The sequence below is a fragment of the Hetaerina americana genome, unplaced genomic scaffold, assembly GCF_022747635.1.
Source record: "Hetaerina americana unplaced genomic scaffold, ioHetAmer1.1.p SCAF_2, whole genome shotgun sequence".
NCBI classification, from domain to species: domain Eukaryota; kingdom Metazoa; phylum Arthropoda; class Insecta; order Odonata; family Calopterygidae; genus Hetaerina; species Hetaerina americana.
Window position 1 is genome coordinate 34,003,639 of NW_027286763.1, and position 21,650 is coordinate 34,025,288.

Sequence of the window (21,650 nt, forward strand, 5' to 3'; positions counted from 1 at the left end):
GAAAAGGGAATACTTATATATATATATATATATATATATATATATATATATATATATATATATATATATATATATATATATATATATATATATATAAAAATTATACATGTACAACTTATAACCTATATATAGGAAAATTTAATGTATAACAACTGTGAAAATTTTACCATTCTCTAGGAAAGAATGATTAATTTGCTGTAAATCATACTTAATCATTACTGTTGCCATTCATAATTTGCTTTAATTACTTACAAGTTGGAGATAATGAAGTATTTATAATATCACAGAGTCATGCAGTTACTCTTTTCCAAATTAAAGGAAAATAAAGTTAGTAATATTAGCAAACAAAGTTTTGAGTATCAAACACGAGATATCATGCAGAAATTTCAAAGCATAAAAATCATTTGCCTTGACTGGAATTCGAACCCAGAACCCTGTGCACTGCCAAGTGCTTTATCCAGTTATGCTACCAAGATATCCTCGTACAATTCAAAATTTTGGGGTTTAAAAGGATCCAAGTAAATTTTTAACAGAGTCATCCTCTATATTTTCATTACAATGCAATAGATCTGGGTTTGAATCTTGGTCAAGGATAATGATTTTTACACCCTGAAATCATTACACTGTAATGCACATATAGCAGAAGACTCCATTAAAAAGTTACTGTGGCGGCATCTCCCACAGTTTCTTGGAATTTGCCAAAGGTAAAACACCCTTAGTGTTTAAAGCTGGCTTTAACCTTGTGGAATGTGGCACATCGCACACCACCACAAATGCTTGTGACATTGTATACACGGTATATCTTCACAACATTTTGTTCCTTTAAATCCCCCATAATTTAAGAGCATTATAGGATGCCTTGATAGCATACCTGGCTAAAGCACTCGGCCAAACAGCAAGGGATCTGGGTTTGAAATCCCAGTCAGGGCAAATTTTTACACTCTGAAATGATTGCTTTGTGTTACAGTCAAATCAGTCAAAGAGAATAATTTTTACATGTTTATGCATTTCAATGCATAATAGCAGACGACTCTGTTAAAAGTTACTGCCGTGGTATCTATTGAAATTATTTAAACTAGATATAATATTTTAGAATGAAAACTGGAGAACTTCATTTATATGTTATACATTGTTAGATGATTATTAATATCTGTATTATCAGCCTTTGATGATGCATAATGAAAATATGTCAAATGATATCTAAATAAAATATTTGATGACTTTTCTGTAATAGAAGTACTTACTACTTCAGTCCTTAGGAACTGCTTTGCATGATGAAAGCATGCTTGCAGAAGCTCAGGAAGGTCATAGTGCTCTGCTGCACATATAAGGCCCGGAATATTGGCACATGTTAATGGACATGAACCAGTGTGCAGATAGTCCAATAATATACGGAATGTTTCAGAATCAAACTCAATGATGGAGAACTGCCATGAACAAGAGATAAGAAATAAAATTAATACACTGCATTGAAACAATGCCCCATAAGCCATGGCAAGTGCAAGTAGGAGGAGGTGTTTGATTAGCAACTGTACTTTTTGCACTTCCATGGCAATTTTGCATTAATCAAGGAATGTTTATTTTCTCAATTCTTGAATTAACTTATTCTTAGATGGATTCTTAATGCTTACAGGAAAGTTGATGTAGAATGAAGGTAACATTCATGATATAACTCATTGGTATCTCTTTTTACCTATTTAACAACTGGGATTTTGCACATGTAACTTTATTTGCGATTACTTTTGAGTCAATATCTTATACTCTAGCAAGAGTACATTTGTTATGCATGTATTTATGTAATTTTTTCCCAAAAATGGCAGTAAAATTTTTCATAAACCTTCATAATTTTATGTTTTAAGGTAAGAGGATTCATTGAGGCTAGGTCTCATTTGATCATGTATTTTAGGGGTTAGGTGGAAGAAAGAACTTAAGAGAGACTCAATTTCACCCCAAATAAAAGAGAATTATCTGTTCAATTTTGGGAAAATTCATTCAGGGTGTGATTAAGAGGAGAGTTTATGGATGAATGATTGTAATATATTTTTGTATAAAATATACATTTAATACAAAGAAGGTTCCAAAAATATTTAAGAACTTCATATCTCTGAGTAAATAAGTTTGAGAATTTGTTGAGATTGCTTTCATTTTTGGAAAAATCCATCGAAATGAAAACACAACTTAAATGTCCTTTGTATAATTGAATTTGGAATACCAATTATCTATGATTCATTTAGCATGGCTTACGTCTTTTACGATGCTACATTTTTTCTTTTTGAGTTCTGTTGCTCTAATCTTGAAAAAGTACTCTTTTAAAAAGCATATGAAAATTCTAAGAAAAAATGATCTGAGATATGTTACTAAATAGAATTGCTGAATTAAACAAAATCATTTTATGATAGTTTAGATTAGAAATATTGAGTTATAAATAAATATTCTCCTGTGTGAAACAAAAATGTAATAACAATGCATATTATTCAATAATGAATGATCCCATAATTAGTAGTATGTAAGTCAGTGAATTCATGAAAACTTTATCTTAAAATTATGGTGAAGAAATTTGATAAGAAAGATTTAAATGGAACTTTGCTGTGTTTGGGAATGAGAAATCAATTTATCTAGAAGCTCACTTCAGAAAAACACATGAAAGGTGGTATGAGAATTTGCCAAAAGTTTTGGGATCATACTCACTAAGACACTTCATGCACCAAGGAATAAATAGACTTATGAAATTACTGAACTGGCACCAAAAATCACCCCACCCAAGCCAGGTTGGACTCCAGAGGTTTGGGTGAACTATCCTCTTCCCCTTCATTATGCCTTTGTTATTGGTTTAGCAAATGCTTTGACAGTTACTGATATTAATGGCCCTAAAATGAAAACTCTGCTCATACTTTTTGGCTTAACTTTATTTACATACCATTGTTGTTTAATATGCTGAGCAGTATTTTTAAAGTTAGAAGTAATACTAATAAGTAAAGAAAAATAATTTGGTTCTTGCATTTTGGTCCTCAGATTTTGAAAATAGATATATTTATTTAGTGCGGTAAAATTTGGGAATAAAATTTAGCTTTGAAGGTTACTCTAATGAGAACAAAATAAACTGATAATTCACCATTATTTCAACTATAATTATCAATTTGTCTCTGATTACTCTTTTATTATTTACCTAGAAGGTTTTGAATTGTATACAATGCTCATATATTCTACATATTTTTGCACAATTTGCTCCAGAAAATAGAACTGCTCCCTAAAAAATCCAATCACTAACTCGGCCGGTTTTAACCATATTTTTTACCATTATCTGTTCAATACTAAAAATACATGCCTGTGGGGTATCCTTCTATGCTGTATAATTTTAAGCTTTACTGAAAAATATTTCTATTGAATTAGAAATGAAAGCATTGTGAAAAATGAATCATGTAAACATTATGCCAAAGGCAGTCAATATGATAAAACATAAATTTAACCAACTATCAAAGAAACTATTGCTTAATTGTTTATTCTTGCAATCAGTTTAAAACAATTAATAACTACCCCATGCTATGTTATCCCCTTTTATTGGGTAACCAAGATGGTGCTACAGAGGATTGGAAATACAAAGCTTTTATTCAATTTTAATAAAAATAATTGAGGGAATAGAAGTGATTTAATTTTTAAATTTTGACTGCATTTGTGGAATTTTTTTATAGCTTGCATTCATAAATATACAAATCTAAAGACCTGAATAACTTCAGTTCTTTCAGAAAATTCATTAGATATCAGATTCATTCATTAGATATTAAGACTCACCTCAGTCTGAGCTAGTTTAGCTCTGTCAACTTTCTGAGCATCTGCACAAACACTGAGTCTTGGCACAGCAAGCTGAGGTACCCCTGATGATGATGTACCAGCACCTTTGTCACCTCCTGAACCAGATCCTCCCTTCCCATCTTTTCCATCCTTCCCTAAATAAAAAAAATATGAGTTTTCAAATTGGGCTATCAGACATTCCAATCCTTCATTGCCTGTTACTTCTTAAATGCCACTCTCCTCCTACCAGAATGCCATTTGCTAAATTTGTTGTGAACACCACAAATACAAATATAAGTTATACACATTAATCTTAACTGAGAAATAAATTTTACAAAGCTGAATAGTAAGAGATGGTATACAACCCTATCTTAAAATATTTCCCATTATATTTAGATACTACTTCCCTAATATTATATTTTTAAATACTCATGGTGGTAAAGAGTGAATAAAGTAATTCATAAAAGAATTACTGGAGATTAATGTAAATATGAAATCATGCAGACATGTAATGAATATTTGATGAAATTAAATTGATAAAAGATATTAAATTGAAAAAGTCAAGTGCATGAATTGTTAAATGGAATATAAAGAAAACTGATGCATGTAGTTGAGTAGGTAAAAAATATTTTTAAGGCATTACATCTGAACATGCACAATATTTAGAGCTTGTAATTGGAATCAGATATTGAAAAAAAACCGCAAGGTTATGTGGAATACATAATTCATACAAGACAAAAGTGCGCAGCATTTCTTTAAGCCAAAATAAATTCATAACCATCAATAAAAGGTTAGGCTGAGGACATTTGGAAACAAATTAAAAATATGTAGATATCAGAGGAAATTCCTAAAAAGTCATTTGCCTGTTTGTTTTGCTTTAAGATATCATTAGAATTTGCTATAGAAATATATATATATATATATATATATATATATATATATATATATATATATATATATATATATATATATATATATATATATATATATATATATATATATATATATATATATATATATATATATATATATATATATATATATGAATATATTTATGCAAACTCCTTTATTCAAAGTAAGCCGGTCTTAGAAAGAAGTTTCAAGTTCACGATAATGATAAGGTCTAGATCCAGTTACCAGTTCTTAAGTGGTCGCAACGATTAAAACAATGAAAGTTTGAGCGTAGTTGCCAGATGATACAAGGCCACACATAATCTATTATAATAAGTTTTTTTTGTTTTTATGTCATCATAATAAAGCCTAAGGATGAACTCAAAATATAATTAAATATAATTTACTATCGAAGTTATTTTCTGTCAATTTTTTATGTTTGCTGCAAAAATGTGAAATACAAATAATTATAATTTATAAAAAACCATAACCCCGTAAGTAACCCGAAGGTAAATGGTAGAGTTCACCCAGTACTAAGCCTGACGGCGTGTACAATTCACATATCAGGGTAGGGGGGCCAGTTCCTTTCCCTGTTCCGGTTATGGTTTCCCAGGAAGATCTGGTACCCAAAAAATTACAGTAAATCATTTTGGGTTCATTAAGATCTTTATTGTAAAAGAGGGGTCAATGGTTTGTGGCTGTGTGCTCATGTAGAGTCCATGTTTCGGGCCCAGTAAGTAGCAACTTTACTTCTGTTCAGCACCAGACTTTTTCAATCTTCACCCCCAATCATATGGTCATCACTTTACGTTCGCTCTTCCATTTTGTTACTTTACAAGCATAAATAATGGCCAATGTTCATAGATCAACGATAGCCATTTTCCATATGTTTTAGAAGAACTGTGATTCCACCTTTTTTTGGAAGAAAAAACTTAATTTACACTTTGACAAAATTAATGGAATCACCCATGCTTACAGGGGTATCAGAATATCGGTGATATGTCTCGATGTAACGTCCGCGGTCAGGGGTAGCAGGATATTTAACAGATCTCTGAGGGGGCCTACTCGCCCCCCCCCAATCCATTCGACCGTAGTGGCCTTCTCTAATCGGTGGCTTGCCCCATCATTATATACGGCAGGGTCAGAGTGGAAATCACCAGCTTAATTATAGGGAATTACTAAGGGAGTTAGAACCTGGGATATGCTGGTAAAGGAAGGGAGTGCAGTAATGGGAGGGAGTGGTTGGTCGGAGAGGGGCGTGGAGGGAGAGCGGAAGAGGTGGTGAAAACGAATCCGAAAAATGTTCTGGAGTTGGCAGGTTAGAAAATGAATTTCCTTGACTGATGAGAGTGGAAAATGACTAACCTTAAGTTACTCATTAAAGTTTTCATTGGAAAACCAAAGCGTTTGGATGTACCATTTCGTACTTCAGCAACTTCCTCAACAGAGTTATGGAAGTTGCTGTCTTCCGATTAAGCATATATTTCCACATTCTATTCATTATTCACCGATTACTGACGAAAGGAAACTCATTTAATGACGCGAAAATGGATGGTCATGAAAGTTGGATCCGTATTTATTAATCAATTATGAAATAATTTCACACAAAGAAAGAATATGGAAAATTATCGCAGACGAAAATTAAGCTCTCTCTTCGGAAAAGAAGGAATTACTGTGGAATATTAGTTTTTAGGGGGTCTCGACGTTGGGATAAGGAGGTGCGGAAATCGAATGAATTTTGACCAAAAACCTCCAAGGTCCGAAAGAAACGTGATTCTCTCTCTATTGGTAAAATGTACGCCAAATATATTTTGAACTTAAATTTTCAAGCCAGCTGTTAAAAAAAGAAATGAGAACATTTCTACTATCTGTTGACATTATTTATGCACACCTGCAGATCATTCTTTTGAAAAATAAAGTAACGATGTTCCCACTATGTATCAAGATTAAAATTACAGTCACTAGAAGATATTTGACGGACATGAATTGAGACTGAAATGATTTACGCATTTCCAATAAAATCATGAAAATATTCACTTTATAAACGCTTCTTTTGCCAGGAGGCTAAACCATAAACTGAATTTGACTGCCAAACCTAGATACGTTTAATTAATGCTTTATTCCAAACGCTACATCATGTCTTGTTCTCGAAAATGATGAGGACGGGATCTCAAGTTCTCTCAACGAAAATGCAAGTGAACGGGAGAAGGGTAATGAGTAGGGTGGTGGTTGACGGAGGAACATCCTGGGGATACGGGAGAAAGAACGAAGTTGAGAAGCGGAGAGTGGGAGGAGAAAAGGGGGGCGGATTACGACGAGGGAGGGGAAGAAGGGGTGAGCAATCAGATCGCAGAGGTAAATAGATCGGAAGTGGTAATAATGGGTATGAAGATCTTTCTCCCTCACTTCATAGTTTCCCGAGCGATAAAGTGACATGTGATGCCCATGAATATGTCATCTAGCCAATATTGAAATATCTGTTAATTGATGTTGAGAGGAATTTAAGCGCAAAATAATGTCCTGAGCGCTACAAATGGAGGGGCAATGAATTCCTCAGTGTGGTACTGGTGTGCTCAGCGAGATCAGAAAACTGTCACTTATATAGATGGGTCATTGAAACTGCACTTGCCTTTTAGGAAATACTAAAAAACAATCCAAACTTTATGAGCGATATGAATGCACTATCCGAAAATCATTGCCATCGTGAAGCAATTGGTACAGAAAAAGTAATTCTTTGCTTTTGCTTGCGTTGTGTATCTCATTCTTAACATCACATAAGAATCAAACAATTATCATTTGTTAGCTAGCTGTAGCACGCTAGGGATATTTTATGATAGCTGAAGATTCATTTTAAGTACGGCGATATTATGCCCGAATATTAGGCTAAGTCATTTTTGTTCGTTAAATACATCTGAGGAATATGGGGCTAATCTTACCTGTATATAATAGCCGTGAAGTGTAAATAAGAATATTATGTATCTTTTAGAAACACACAAAAAAAGAGACTCACTATTTTTCGAATTTTCGGTGGTCGTTGCCACCTTTATCAAGGAGGAGAGGGACAGAACTCTGTCCCTCTCCTCCTTGATAAAGGTGGCAACGTAGAACTTCAGAGTTCTGTCCCTCTCCTCCTTGATAAAGGTGGCAACGACCACCGAAAATTCGAAAAATAGTGAGTCTCTTTTTTTGTGTGTTTCTGTGTTTTTGTCTGTGTCCACTAGTGCTAAGTGTTATACATTATTATTCACGTCCGTGAGTCTTTCAAAAAGTGTTATGTATCTTTTAGAGATAGACGAATTATGAAAATTAAGTGATTAAATATTCGGGTTTATCTGACATTGGTCTAGGTACGTATCACGCATTTAGAGATAGTGCTGGCAAACTCGAATTAAACCACAACTCCCTACGTAAATACCGTTAGCTTCAATGTTTCTTATTATAATTTCAAATTTCCCCGCCGGGTCGCTAAAAAAGAGCGGCTTCGATGAAGTTTTTTCTTCGGCATTATTCTTATGGTAATTTTGAATAAGCTATAACTACTATGAATCAAACATTTACGCCTAACTGCGTTTTGCGCTCTTTTGGCTTCGAAAATGAAGTAAATCTTTCTGTTTTTGCACGCTATATATACACTTAAGGATGATACTTTAACCTAATACGTTGAATTTTATGGATAGATCACCTGCAAAGGTAGATTGCATCGCAAAACCTCATAAGTATAGTCATGGAACTGCGTTCTTAGAGTATCATTCTTAAGAGTCCTTAAGATTTTTTAACCTTAGTCCATATTGACTGAGCATTATAAAGTTCAAGCAATAGTGATTTTATTTTTAGATTAGTCCAAAAAGGAATCTGAAACTTAAAGAAAAAAAGAAAAAGGTAAGGAAGTAATTTTATCGCGTATATTATCAAGGGCCAGTTACACTAAATGTTTGACTGATTCAATCTTTCAATTCCCAAGTTAAATTTTTGGTGCTTTGCAATTGCAATTCGTTTAAGGGAAAAAATAAGATTTACCAAATTATTCTTTTGGCTAACGAGTTAACTGAGACGGCATTATTAATCATAATTAAGGCGAAAAAAATCACCGCAAATTAAGTCGGTGCCTCTTGACGGAATTCAGTGAAAAAAATCATTTCATTTGATAAGGCAGCAGAAACGTTTCCAACAGGTGATGGGTATAGGCCGAAAAGGGCAGATTAAGACCGGAAATTCCTTCCCCAGAGGTAAAAAATAATACATTTTAAAACATCGAAAGAAAAAATCATAATGATTGGTAAAAAATATTTGAAAAAGGAAATCGAAGAAAAACTCAAGCGTCTACTTGTCAATCTCCAGATGACCATTTAGAAACGGACTAGTATGCCTGTAGATTACCAATCCACTACAAAAGACAATCTTTTTTGAAAGAGTGAGGCAAAAGAAACTGCTATGCACAATAAAACCTAAGTCTAAATTAAAAAATAATCGAGTTTTGATCGTAAAAATAAAATGTATATCCACTGTAACTTTGCATTCAAGTAAACCAAATATTCGGGCACGACTCAATTAGGCAAATCCATAGTATGCTTTGCGAGTATCGTGTTCGAATATAAATTCTCATAGGAATATAATAAAAACACGTTTTGATGCATGCTGTTCAAAACACACCAAAGAATTAAAAAAAGTTTATGCAGTCGAGTCTGAAAACATTCAAAACAACAAAGCCGAGCTCATTCATAGGATCTCGCGGTTTATTCAACGAGTCGCTTGGCAAACCTGACCGGTCGCTCACAAGACATTTCATTTCCCCTGATCCTCGAGATTTTCTCTCCTTCTGACTATTTCCCCCTAGCGACCTCGCTCCCATGACTTCGCTCCTCGTGCCTACCGCTACGAAGAAACGAGCTGTTTTTCTATTTGTTTTCTGATTCCAATAAACGCACTGGAGCAGTCCTGCGAACTGGACCACTTCTTCCTGTCCTCGACCGTTAAAGTCGCGGGCGACGAGCCAGACACCCTGGAGCTGCCCGCACCTCCAGCCGCTGAGGAAGATGCCGCGGAGGACTGCTGCTGGCTCTGCTGGTGGTGCTTCCGGATGCTGCGGCCCCAGCCTGCTGTGATAGTGCCCAGCCGCGAGAAGGCCCGTTTCACCATCGGGGAGTTTGGCACGCTCTTCGGCCTGCGGAGGAAAACAAAAAAGGTAAATGCTTAGACGCTTCAGAGGAAAGGGATTTAATTTTATGCATAAAATGTATAGTAAGATATGTTCCTAGGATTCAACTGTTTTTTTGAATACACATGGACGTATTATGTTTAATATTCGGGCAATATATATATATATATATATATATATATATATATATATATATATATATATATATATATATATATATATATATATACATATATATATATACATATATATATATATATATTACAAGGAGTACCTAAAATAATGTTAAGAGTTTGTTGCTAGAAGCGAAATATTATGCTACAATTTTCAAATTGATAGAGGGCAGTAAAAATTTCACTCTTTGGGAATTTCGGCGGGTCAAATTTGAAAGCAATAATTCACATAGAAAAGAGAAATATAATTCCTCGCTCATTCAAAGTGTCGAAGGGCCATCCGTCATCACCGCATTTGAGCAATAGACCAAGGTAATTCTATTGAACGGACATGAGCGTCTGTCAATGTTAATAGAGATGAGCCCAATTGCATTTCCAATAAAACACCTCGACACTAGAGGCATAGAAATTGAATTTACTATTAAAGTGTATGATTACAAGGTATAAAAGTGTTTTTAGGTCTCAAGGGAGTGATCGGTTTGTAGCTATGATATTTGAATGTAGTTTCGCACGTGAGGATGGTCATGGTAAACCCCATATAAGATTTGTAGCTTATCCAAGTGATAAAATCGATTGGCTACAACCTAAGCGGCTCAACTGGATCTACGTTTCACCTTCTCGGGAGAGGGGGGGTATTAGAGCTATAGTTGAATTAACTTCCTTTTACACCAGCTCGATATCAAAACAAATGTTACAGCTATTTCTATTTCGGTATATATACTGAATATTCGCTCAGCAGGGGGCACGGATTCTGACATGGAAGGATATGATTCCCCTACTCCTAATGTATGAATTACACATGCCTTAGGGCCCTCAGCTAGTTTGGTAAAAGTTGGGAAATAAGTCAAATAGAATTTTTTTCCCTGAGTTGTACAGTTTCCTTGATTTTTCTGCCTCTTCTAAATTTAATTTAAAAACTCGCCATTCGAGATCGAAGTTTTTCTTGAGCGAAGTTAATGCCATCTATCGTTGGACGAAAAAGCATTATGCCATACTGTTATCATTACCACAGTTATCGAACCGAAAGTCGGTTTGATAGATGAGGTGGAGCTCACCTAGTACTAAGCCGAACGTCGCGTGAAATTCACACATCAGGATAGGGGGCCAATTTTAAAGCAGACAAATATTGACAGAAGACAAAGATATCGTCGCATACGATATCCTCGTATTTTCATTACTCGTCACTTCATTAGCATTAAATGCGATCGTTTGAAGCGCAACATAAAAGTTTTCAACGTGAGAGTCATCACCCTGGTATTTCTGCCAACATTTTACTATTATTTCTAACATATGCAAAACTTTGCTATACCTTCAATTGACTGGAGACACAAAATGATAAAGATTTAGACTTTTTTTCATTTTCATCCTCCTGTATTTCAACGCAAAAATTTCTGCTCAGCGCCATGGCGTTAAAGTTACTAGACCTTACGGACTCAATGTTAAATAAGACGTGGAAACTATTTAAATATTAATTGAAGGACTTCAAAAATTAGCAAGAAAAAATAAAAGTAAAGGCAATAATGAAGAAATCGTTAAGTTATGGTATAGTTCTGTAGTAATTCATATTAAAAATGGCTATAAAGAAAAAATATGACAGAGCATGCCTTTTCCGGGAGAATTAAATACCACACAATGAATCTAATGCCGAATTTTGTATACTTTTGTTCAAAGATGTGTTTTATTGCTTAAAGCACCGATCTGAGGAAAGTGTAAATACCAGTAATACGTTGCTTCATGGGGTTATATTTTTGTTATATTCTGCGGTAAATTACTCAAAATGTATAATTACTTGAGGAGTAGTGTTAGCGTCTTTCAGATATAACTGAAACACCTACCAATTTCAATAATTCAATCTAACTCCTCGATCGGAAAATCAGTTCACAAACCATTGGCGTAGTGACTCTAATTGGCCACAGAAGTACTGAACCTTGAAAAAGTAGAGGATTTCGGTTTTTGTCATCTTTTAACAAAAGAGCTATTAATCAAATGTATTTTTAAAATTTGCTTTTATATTTGGTTCTCATTTGCAGCGCCTTTGCCTAAATGAATCATCCTGTAAAGCTATGCTTATAAAAACAGAATTTGGGATCCCCTTACCAACACTCGGAAGAGATTCAATACTGAGATCGCGAACTGTTATGGGATCCGGCTCATTCGAGAAAGACACACGCGAAGGATATTCATGTTTGCCGAAAAGAAATTAAGAAAGTGGGGGGTGGCTTGGTGAGGATAAGGGAGACGGTATGTAGTGGGTGAGGGTGCTTAGAGGAAGAAGCGTGCGATAAGGAAGTAGGGGATTGGGGGCGTGTTTTCAGCAAAAATGGGAATGTGGAGGAAGTGAGAGAGGGATGAGCGTTTGTTGTCTCTTGGCCGATGGCCTTAGGGGAGATGTGTATTAGGTTGAGTGGTCTTCTCTTTATCTTCAGAGTCGTGAAATGGCACTCTGATGAAGAAGAAGGAAAGCTTCAAGACAATTCTTTTCGAGAGGTTTCTAGACTCCATTCTCCTTGTAAAAAAACTCAGCGTTCTCTCAGGTGCGCTTCAGGCTCGGAGTAGGCATTTCCAGCTGGGATTTGCAATTTATTTGTTTTAATGGAATTAAAACCTCATATATAATATAAATTTGGATTATTTGCAGCAGATTGTCGGATTTTCAATGAGATTACTTTAGGATGAAAGATAAACGCGAAGGGCAGTACCAAGGTGAATAAGTTTTAAGGTTCATTTTTCGATTCGCTTTATATTTTAAAAGCATTTATATTACCTTAAAGCTAATAATTTGGCACGGGTAGTCGAATTAAATAAAAGCAAAAATAAATTACTCTAACAGTAAGAATACACATTTACCAAGAATATTTAGTAACAATATAGAGTATTACAGGATTCAAAATACCGTAGAATAATCGAGTATCTGGACATGACGTTGCAGTAATTCATCCTTTTGCTACTTTTATTCAGATCTTAATCCATTTACCAACTTACAGATAAGCGCCAAAACGGTGTCAAAGGCATTCAACTTAATGCAAAGAATTATTGTCGAAACCTGCTTTCAAATTATTACTTAATGTGGCCCTCATTAATTTTACAAATTACATGAAGGTTTTACGGGGACTAGCTCGATGGGCGAAGAAATTTACTGATATTTGGCGATTATGAAAGATTTGAAATAATTTATATTGCTTTCTATTCATGTAGCAAATTCATAGATATGGACCATATAAAAAGTACTTAACGTGCTTAGATGAGATGAGGTTAAGACAATATCGAATTTATATAATGAAAATATATTATGAATGATTCGTATTACATATTAATTCAATACTTGTTCTATTGATATCATCGTAGATCTACTTTTTTAGTATTGAAGGGATATTCTAGAAAAGTGTCTTATGTACTAAATAAATTAGTTTAGCATTTGATATCCACTTCACGCCTAAATATCTTTGCTCTTATTCTACTCTATATCCTGGGAAATTTAACTATGAAGTTTTATTATCGACAGCAGTTAACCTCTTCTGCTGTTTGCCTTGCGATTAGTTTGGTTTTCACCTTCTTCAACTTATTGATTTTACTCATTGTCTCTGTATTTTAAGCCGTGTCATTTATGTTCTCATGCTCGATAAAAACGGCAATGAAAGCTCTTGAAACATTTGGAGCCACCTGAAAATCTTTTCCGCCTAAAGCTACATTTACTTTTCATTGCGACTTCAGGTTAAATCGGTTTCACTTGCAGGACCATCAAGAGACAAAATTCTGTGATAGAATGGATTACGGATGCAAATATGCCGTAGTGGATGGCACTCATGAATTTTAATGATGATTCTTTGGCTGCTACAAACGCAGTTTTTATGTACCATCATATAATTTTATTCTGCGATTTGATATGGTATGAAAGGGTGTGTCCTGATGGCAATTTTGAACTTAAAATTACTCAAATCGGCATACCTTTCACAATGGTTAGTAATTCTCCGGAATGCGTCCAGTAATAAATGTGATCCAGTAATAATGAAGAGAGATAAATAGATATGGGCGGACAGGTAAACTGACCGTTTCCTAGTTTAAAAATATCAGAAAATAATTAGTCCAATTCTAAATTTACCAGATGCGTCAAAATAAAATGCTTACTCCGAGGTCTAAAATACAAATTAAGTTTCCAACTATCAGAAATTAACCGTAATCGACCTAAGTCTTGGCTGAATAAAAATTTTCGGAGTATTTTGCACAGATGCGACGCGGAAATATAAAAAATGTTTCTGCTGCTTTTTCATATGATTTTTGAACCACAACTCAAGGTGTGTCCCCAAAGTAGTAGGATGTATTTATTCAGTGATAAACGGATGACGGGCAGCGGTTATTCTGGCTGAGTGTCAGGGAGTGGAACCTCAGGAAAGGCTACAAACCAGTGGCAGCCACGTCCCAGCCTTTGCGGAGTGCAGATCGTTCGTTTGCGAAACCTCTATGATGTAACCTCGTTATGCTCCGTCATGAACCAGTTATTAGAACAGCGCTATGCCATCAAATTTTGCGTGAAACTGAGCAAAATCGGGAGTGACTCATGAAATATTCAAGGCATGCTATGGTGATAACGCAATGGGTAGATCGGGTGTTTTTGAATGGCACAAGTTGTTTCGGGAGGGTAGAGATAGATGTTGAAGACGCCGAACGTTCAGGATGCCCATTGACCTCAAAAAGCGACGAAAATGGTGCCGCGAGTGCTCTCTCGCTGACGAACAAAAGGAAACTCGCATGCGGATCTGCCAAGAGCTTCTTGACCCAGCCTCAGCCACCCTACGGCCCTGACGTTACCCCAACAGACTTTTTCCTTATACCCCGCCTCAAATCCGTGTCGGAAGGACGTCACCACGGCTCGGTGAAAGCGTTACAGCAGGTCGTGACGAGGGAGCTCATTAGAATTCCGGACGCCGCCTTCCAGAAGGTGGGTGCTTCTTCAAAGACTTTTGAGTGAACGTATAAATTGTGGCAAAAATTTTGTTTTAATCGACTTAGCCCTACTACTTTTAGGACAGACCTTGAACGAGAAAAAAGTCTTTACAATTATAATATGAAATTTATTTGGCATAACTATTCATTGTGGAGGAAAAAATTCCTCTTCCTACGTTGACATTGCATCTTTATCTTGCAAATAATTAAATGTGAGACGAATTTTTATTTTATTAAGATATTAGTTATTGCATTTTTCAAATAGGGGGATGGATTTTTAAAATGGCGAAACTGTGCGCGTAAAAACAATGATTTTTTTTCAAAATTCGTGCTTTTAAAATGTTAATGATACCAAAATAATACAAAGCACGGTCCGTAAATTTAAGGAAGAGCGTTTACCCGTTTTTTGGCCGCAAGCAATAAAAAAGGTAACCAAGCTTACTAAAATGCCATTTCAAATCGCCGTAAAATTCGCTGTTACGGAATTGGTTCAACTCTTTAGACAAAGAAAAAACTATACATACCGAACAGAATGCATTTTTATGCGTCATTCCCTTTGGAAACAGGGGCGCTTCGTGAAAACGGCCCGGGCGTAACGACAACCATAAAGATGAAACTTGGACTCGGCTCCACGACCCGTTTGATCCACCCTCGGTTCGTTCCTAGGCAACTTCAGGCTCGGTTGATCGCCGCGGTTTCAGCAGCAGCAAGTCTCTTATGTATTTTATTCTAAATTATAGCACGATTTTCCGATTATGACCCCAACACGCATATCCCTGCTTTCACGAGTGGTATATAAATTCTCTTCTATTACGATGAATGCCTGGGAAATTAGGGCAGCCATATTTTCACACAAGATTGGACGTTGATATCTGCTAGAATATAGTCATAATCAGATTAAAAATTTGAGCCAATTGATATGCATTAGAAATAAAGCTGGTGTATTGGAAGGTACACGCATACGAGTAGATGGACCTTATGTTTAGACTTACTTTGCATTAGTGGCTGAATAAATCCATTCACATTGTTTTAGCGGAGAACATTGCATGCGTCTGCAAAGTCCCTTAGAGAGAGTCAACATTTTCGATTTTCCCATGAATATAACATTTTATGCAGCATGCATCCTAATCATAGTGAAAACATACATGCAGCGTATTTAGGCGTTAAAAATAAGTTGAAAATACTCTCATAATCGTTAATCCAATCGCTATTAATTACAATAATAAAAACAAAGTGAATTACTGGCTAAAAATTCTGTTCGAAGGCCGCAATAGCGTGCATTTAATTAATTTTGATAAAATGAAACCTAAACACAGATAGATCGAGTGAAGTCGTACTGTGACGCCAATGCTGATGCAGGGAAATCTCCAAGGACACTGAATTAACGCGCCTAACTCAATGGGTCTGTTTTCTCCAACGGAATACTCATATGGGATCTTAACTGTGTCATGGAAATGGAATTATTTTAATACCAAGATTTTGAATTAACCGCCATAAACCAGTATCTATACCAGAAATCTCAGTCATTACAGTAACATTAGAAGAAGTCAGACGATCTTAAAAAACTTCAACATTCAAGAGTGCGGCTTAATGTGGCTCAATTCAAATTGTTTGTCGTTAAAGATTCTACTCTATACAAAGAACCAAGATTAAAAACTTTTCGTCCCTTAATTACAGCTGGTATCAAGTTTTATTTTTACACTTTTATAACTCTAGATTAGAGGGCGTTAAATATACCTCTAATTGGCAGGAGTTTCGAAGATATGGCCACTGATGGCGAACGATTCAGCTAGCATTATCGAAGCAAGCTATGCTCCTGCCATTTCTATGTACAGGCGAGCAGACTGCGAGAGAGAGACGAAGGAAATTTGGTAAAACGGGGAAAATATCAACGTGACGGTTCTCTCAACTTGAATCAGGGAGATTATTATCTCCATTTTTATCATTACAAAAATTGTCCCTGGTTCAGAGAAACTATCTCTCTATGACTCACCGCGGTGTTTCGATATCAGGGACCTGGAGGAAGTTGCTGCTCTTCGGCTTGCTCTGCTGTGGACTATGGAGGGTCGGGACGGCTCGTGCCAGCAATTCGGCCACAGGCACCTGTGGTGATCCAAAACCCGTGGAGATACCGTACAACATTTCCTGGAACACCCTGGCGGGGGAGAGGAAGAGGAAAGCATCAGAGAGGACGGGTCACTGTCAGCAATCAAATGGAAAGAATGTTGGGAGTGTCGTGACACCACGATCTGTACGCTCGACTTTTATATATTTCCGCCTGATGCTCATTTGAATTAGAAATTTATCCTTATTTACGTGGACAGCGCTAATTTAAAAGTGTATTTGAGCCCACAAAAAGCATTATTTGAGTAGTTATAAGATGAAATGACGGTAATTTATAATAATTAACGCTTAACTGCGGGCCGTTTAGTGCTTGAAAATGTACATAATTAATTTAATTTCGCGGGAACGAAGAAGAATATACTTTAAAGAGATCATTAAAATGAAAGGAAATTCAAAATTGACGAAAAACCCTTAAAAGAAAAATAAAAAGACAATTCTTTGAATTAGGACCATCTTTCCCGACTTTTTATTTTTAAGTTGGAATCCGTGTTTGAATACTGGCTCTCGATATAATCATCTCGATTATCAACCGATACGTCACACCAGCACTGATAGAGTGGATGCACTCATAATAAGAAATTTAAAATTATATCTATTCTGGGATTAAATTCATACTATTATTATACATTTTTTCATTTACTATTTTCGCCTTTTCCCCTTAAAGTTGATAAATATTTTGGTTGAGGAAAAGAAAAACTCTCAAAAGTATAAATTAATTATTTAATACTTGGAAGTTAAAAAATAATAATATGGCATTAGTTGGGAGAAGAACAAACTTGTCAAGCAAAAATCAACAAGATTGAAAGGAAGTGAGAATATGACAAAAATTATGCAAAAAGTAGTTTTGCGCAATAGTTATGTTTTTAAAATCGATTACCTGCCCCAATTGAAGCTGATTTCTTATTCTTGCAGAGAGCTAAAGAGCAACCATAATATATCTTCATTTGGTAATAAGAAAATAGTAAAGATATCGAAGACTTTGGGGCAAAAATAGTTTTTTTAGCCAGATTCTCCTAAAAATTCATTTATTGATTTAATCTACATTGGAGAACAATTCAACGCGACAGGTAATCTTCAACCAATATGAGCCCTTTAAAATAAAATGAAAGCTTTGCATTTTTTTTGCTAGCTAGCTATACCTGCTTATTTTGCACCGTGAAGAAATCAATATTAAGATTAGAGTACTTTCAAATCGATTACAATTATTCCTGTTATAGTTATTAATTTTTACAATAAATCTTCAATCTGGCAATAAATCAAGTATACAGGGTGCGTTCCGAATGTAATGCAATTAAATTTCCCGCGCCGCTCCTATTGGTCGGAGTGGGATCGAATCACTTGGAGTTGGTGAAGAGAACGCTACGGGCTCGTAATATTTGCTGCAAAACTGGTCTCAGTTCTCATTAAGCTGTGGAAGTGGTAGGAATTCAGGTATCCTATAACTTAGCGCGCCGATTGTGTCACGAAAAAAATGGAATCGACCATCAAGTAACGTTACGCAATTATGTTTTGTGCTAAACTGAAAGAACCTCTAGTTCAGACTAAAAAATGATTCGTGAGGCTCCCGGTGATTCTGCTCTTTCCTACTTACAAGTTTCGAGGTGGGTTTAGACCTCAAAGGAGGCCCGGGGAGAGGTTCACAACGAAAAACGCTCTGGACGTCTGTCAACCAGCAAAACCGACAACAAAGTGTCTCGTTCGACAATTGTTGAACTCTGACCGTCGATTGAGTATCAAGATGGTTGCCAATGAACTGTACTTATCGTCTCCTGTTGCGTTTCACGTTGTTAATGAGTATTTAGCGATGAGGAAAGTGTGCGCCAAGCTCGTGCCCAAGGTGTTGTCAGACGACCAAAAAAAACCCATCGAGAGGAAATTTCAAGTGAACTTTTGCAACGCATTCAAAATTAACCTGATTATTTGGACAACGTAATCACTAATGATGAAACCTAGGTATTTGAACAGGACTCAGAAAAAATCCCCCAAGCTCCGAGTGCCACACAAACCAGTGGTCCAAGCCCAAAAAGACAAGAATGAGCAAATCAAGAGTGGAAACAATGCTCATCGTCTTTTTCGATAGTAACGGTGTGGTCCATTAGGAGTTTGTTCCTCAGGGACAGGCAGTTAACGCTGCCTACTACGGGGATGTGTTGGAAAGACTCCGAAAAAGGGTCATCAGGACCAGAAGGGACATCTCCACTATTTGGCAACTCCATCACGACAACGCGCTACAAGCCCGCGAGTTCCTGGCCAAACACCAGGTTCCAACGCTGCCCAACCCCCCTATAGCCCTGACGCCGCCCCAGCAGACTTCATTTTGTTCCCTAGGATTAAGGCAGACCTGAAAGGAACCCGTTTCTCGCCCATAGAAGAGATCCAATCAGCCGTGAAGAAGACCTTCCGAGAGGTCCCAGAAGACGCCTCCCAGGGCGCGTACCGGTCATGGTAGAGTCGCTGGAAAAAATGTGTAGAGGCCCATGGATAATACTTTGAAGAATTTTAAGTGTTTGTGCAAATCTGTTCAATAACTTACTTAAACAATAATTGCATCACCTTCGGAACATACCCTGGATATGAAATGTGGTTATAGAAACAAACTGAAGAAATGTACCACATTAAATATAGGAAATGTTTCAGTACCACGTGGTGTATTGAGCCCTACGATCCAGCCCAAGTAACCTCACGAGATGGAAGATGATAATATGGTAGTAAATGACGAGGGATATGAAAGTAAGCCTAACATGCTAGCCAGAGAATCTTACATAGGATGATAAGGAGGACATTTATCTAATATAACTTCTGAAGCCTTCATGCCTCATCATTTATATTACCATACATTAATAACGTAAGACGTACACATTGCATAAGTTCGTCATTGTTAAAATGGAATCAAATATTAAAATATGTAAAATTCTTCAACAAAAGCCTATTAATACCGTCAGCAAGGCTAAAATGGGATACTTGCCAAAATGCATTCTATTTTTCTGTCTGACTGGTGACTCTGCAATTGCACTGCTTTCTTTATTGACGAGATTTCCTTTCCTCAAACTCCTTGCATGGATTTATTTTTTGTAATATATTTTTAGCTCTACTAAGAATTATTGTATGCAGGGCAACCACTTTTTCAACCATTTTTGACTCTCCAAACTCTTGACAATATTAATTAAATAAGAGTCTAAAACTGTCATTGTTCATGCTTATTTAACTCCATTCTTGAATAAAACTGGGCCCTGTCTCAAACTGAATAATCTTTTCTAAAGAAGAAATGAGTTTTGCTAAATTTTGTATTAGAAACCAGCAGTATAGAGCTGGGAATCCAGTTGAATCGTTTGAGTGTGTGGTTGCATTCCTGATTGCTTGCCTTTTTGAAGTAAATGGCTTTCTATAAATTATGGATTTGAGGATACACACCTGCTTCTGACACCCAGAATTGCCCTCACCCCGATGAACTTGACCTTCTGCTTGCTTTGACCCACCATGAAGCACACGTCAAAAAGGGCGGCGTTGTTGTTGGCGTCGGCACCCCCGAGCGACGCTGGGACGTTGAGGAAGACGCGGGTGAAGTCCTTGGCCAGCTGGTCGTAGTCCTCGAACTGATCGCGGACGGAATCGAGGAGTGGGCTCGAGGGCCGCATGTGACCAATGGGACGCCACGATCCACGCCTGTCGGTAGACATTGCATAAATTTGCATATTAATATTGCACTATGCCCGTCGAAATTTGTGATTATCAATTTTTCTCCCACATTGCATATTCACAACCTAAGGTGGCATCATTTTACATCAAACCAGGAAGGAGCAAGTCAAAATGCATCAGTTATACATAAACTATGGTATATGCATCGGCAGAATGGAAGTCATAGGAAGCAAGACTTCACTTGGAAAGCTAGCGAATTTGTCTACAGATCCAAAAAACCGTTAGTTTCGATTGTCCATGAGAAATATAACTAATAATCTTCCAAACGCAGTGATTATGCTAAAAAATAATCATTAGTGAAGGAATCCCCACCCTTTGGTATTCTCAAAAAGTATTGAATTTTACTCGTGAATACAATTAGCGCAATGGAAAAATGATTTTTAGCAAAGAGGCATTTCCTGCAAATAATCTTGTCCTCAGAGCGTTTCCTCAGAAGGTTAAAGTTTTAAAAAGGAACAAGTTATCTTTGAGCACCTCCAACTATATCGAGAAGGCATGAAGGTCCGATGTGAAAGAAGCTTCCAACTGAATGCCACGTGAAATTCATATCAACTGAGAAATTCAAGACGCATCTGGTCGTAAATATTTACGTGAAACACATTGACGTTCAGAAGTTTAAAATTCAAGCTAGTCATCAGATTGAGGGAGCAGTAAATTTGTAAACATTTATTCAAAACAATCAAACCGAAAATCGACTCCATATTTTGTACATTGATTATTCCACTGATAAGAACTAGCATATAAAAATAGTGAACAGACTCATAACGCAAACTATAGAGAACTTTAAAATAACAGTTTGACACCCCGAGATGGGCAGCATTTCTCTCGTTTTATGATTTCAATGAAAGTTATTGTTATGAAGATAAAGAAACTAGGCGAGG

The 21,650-nt window shown here is 36.2% G+C and overlaps 1 protein-coding gene across 1 annotated transcript in view; it reads right to left on the bottom strand.

The window, feature by feature from the left end:
• The window catches only part of LOC139687781 (uncharacterized), a 519,942-nt gene that overhangs the window by 13,690 nt on the left and 484,602 nt on the right, over window positions 1-21,650 (bottom strand). The window contains exons 11-15 of the mRNA XM_071585075.1: window positions 20,485-20,736; window positions 16,943-17,104; window positions 9,606-9,841; window positions 3,790-3,944; window positions 1,245-1,427 (exon numbers count right to left, since the gene is read on the bottom strand). Coding sequence (XP_071441176.1) covers window positions 1,245-1,427; window positions 3,790-3,944; window positions 9,606-9,841; window positions 16,943-17,104; window positions 20,485-20,736 — 988 coding nt within the window. The remainder of the gene's footprint in view (window positions 1-1,244; window positions 1,428-3,789; window positions 3,945-9,605; window positions 9,842-16,942; window positions 17,105-20,484; window positions 20,737-21,650) is intronic.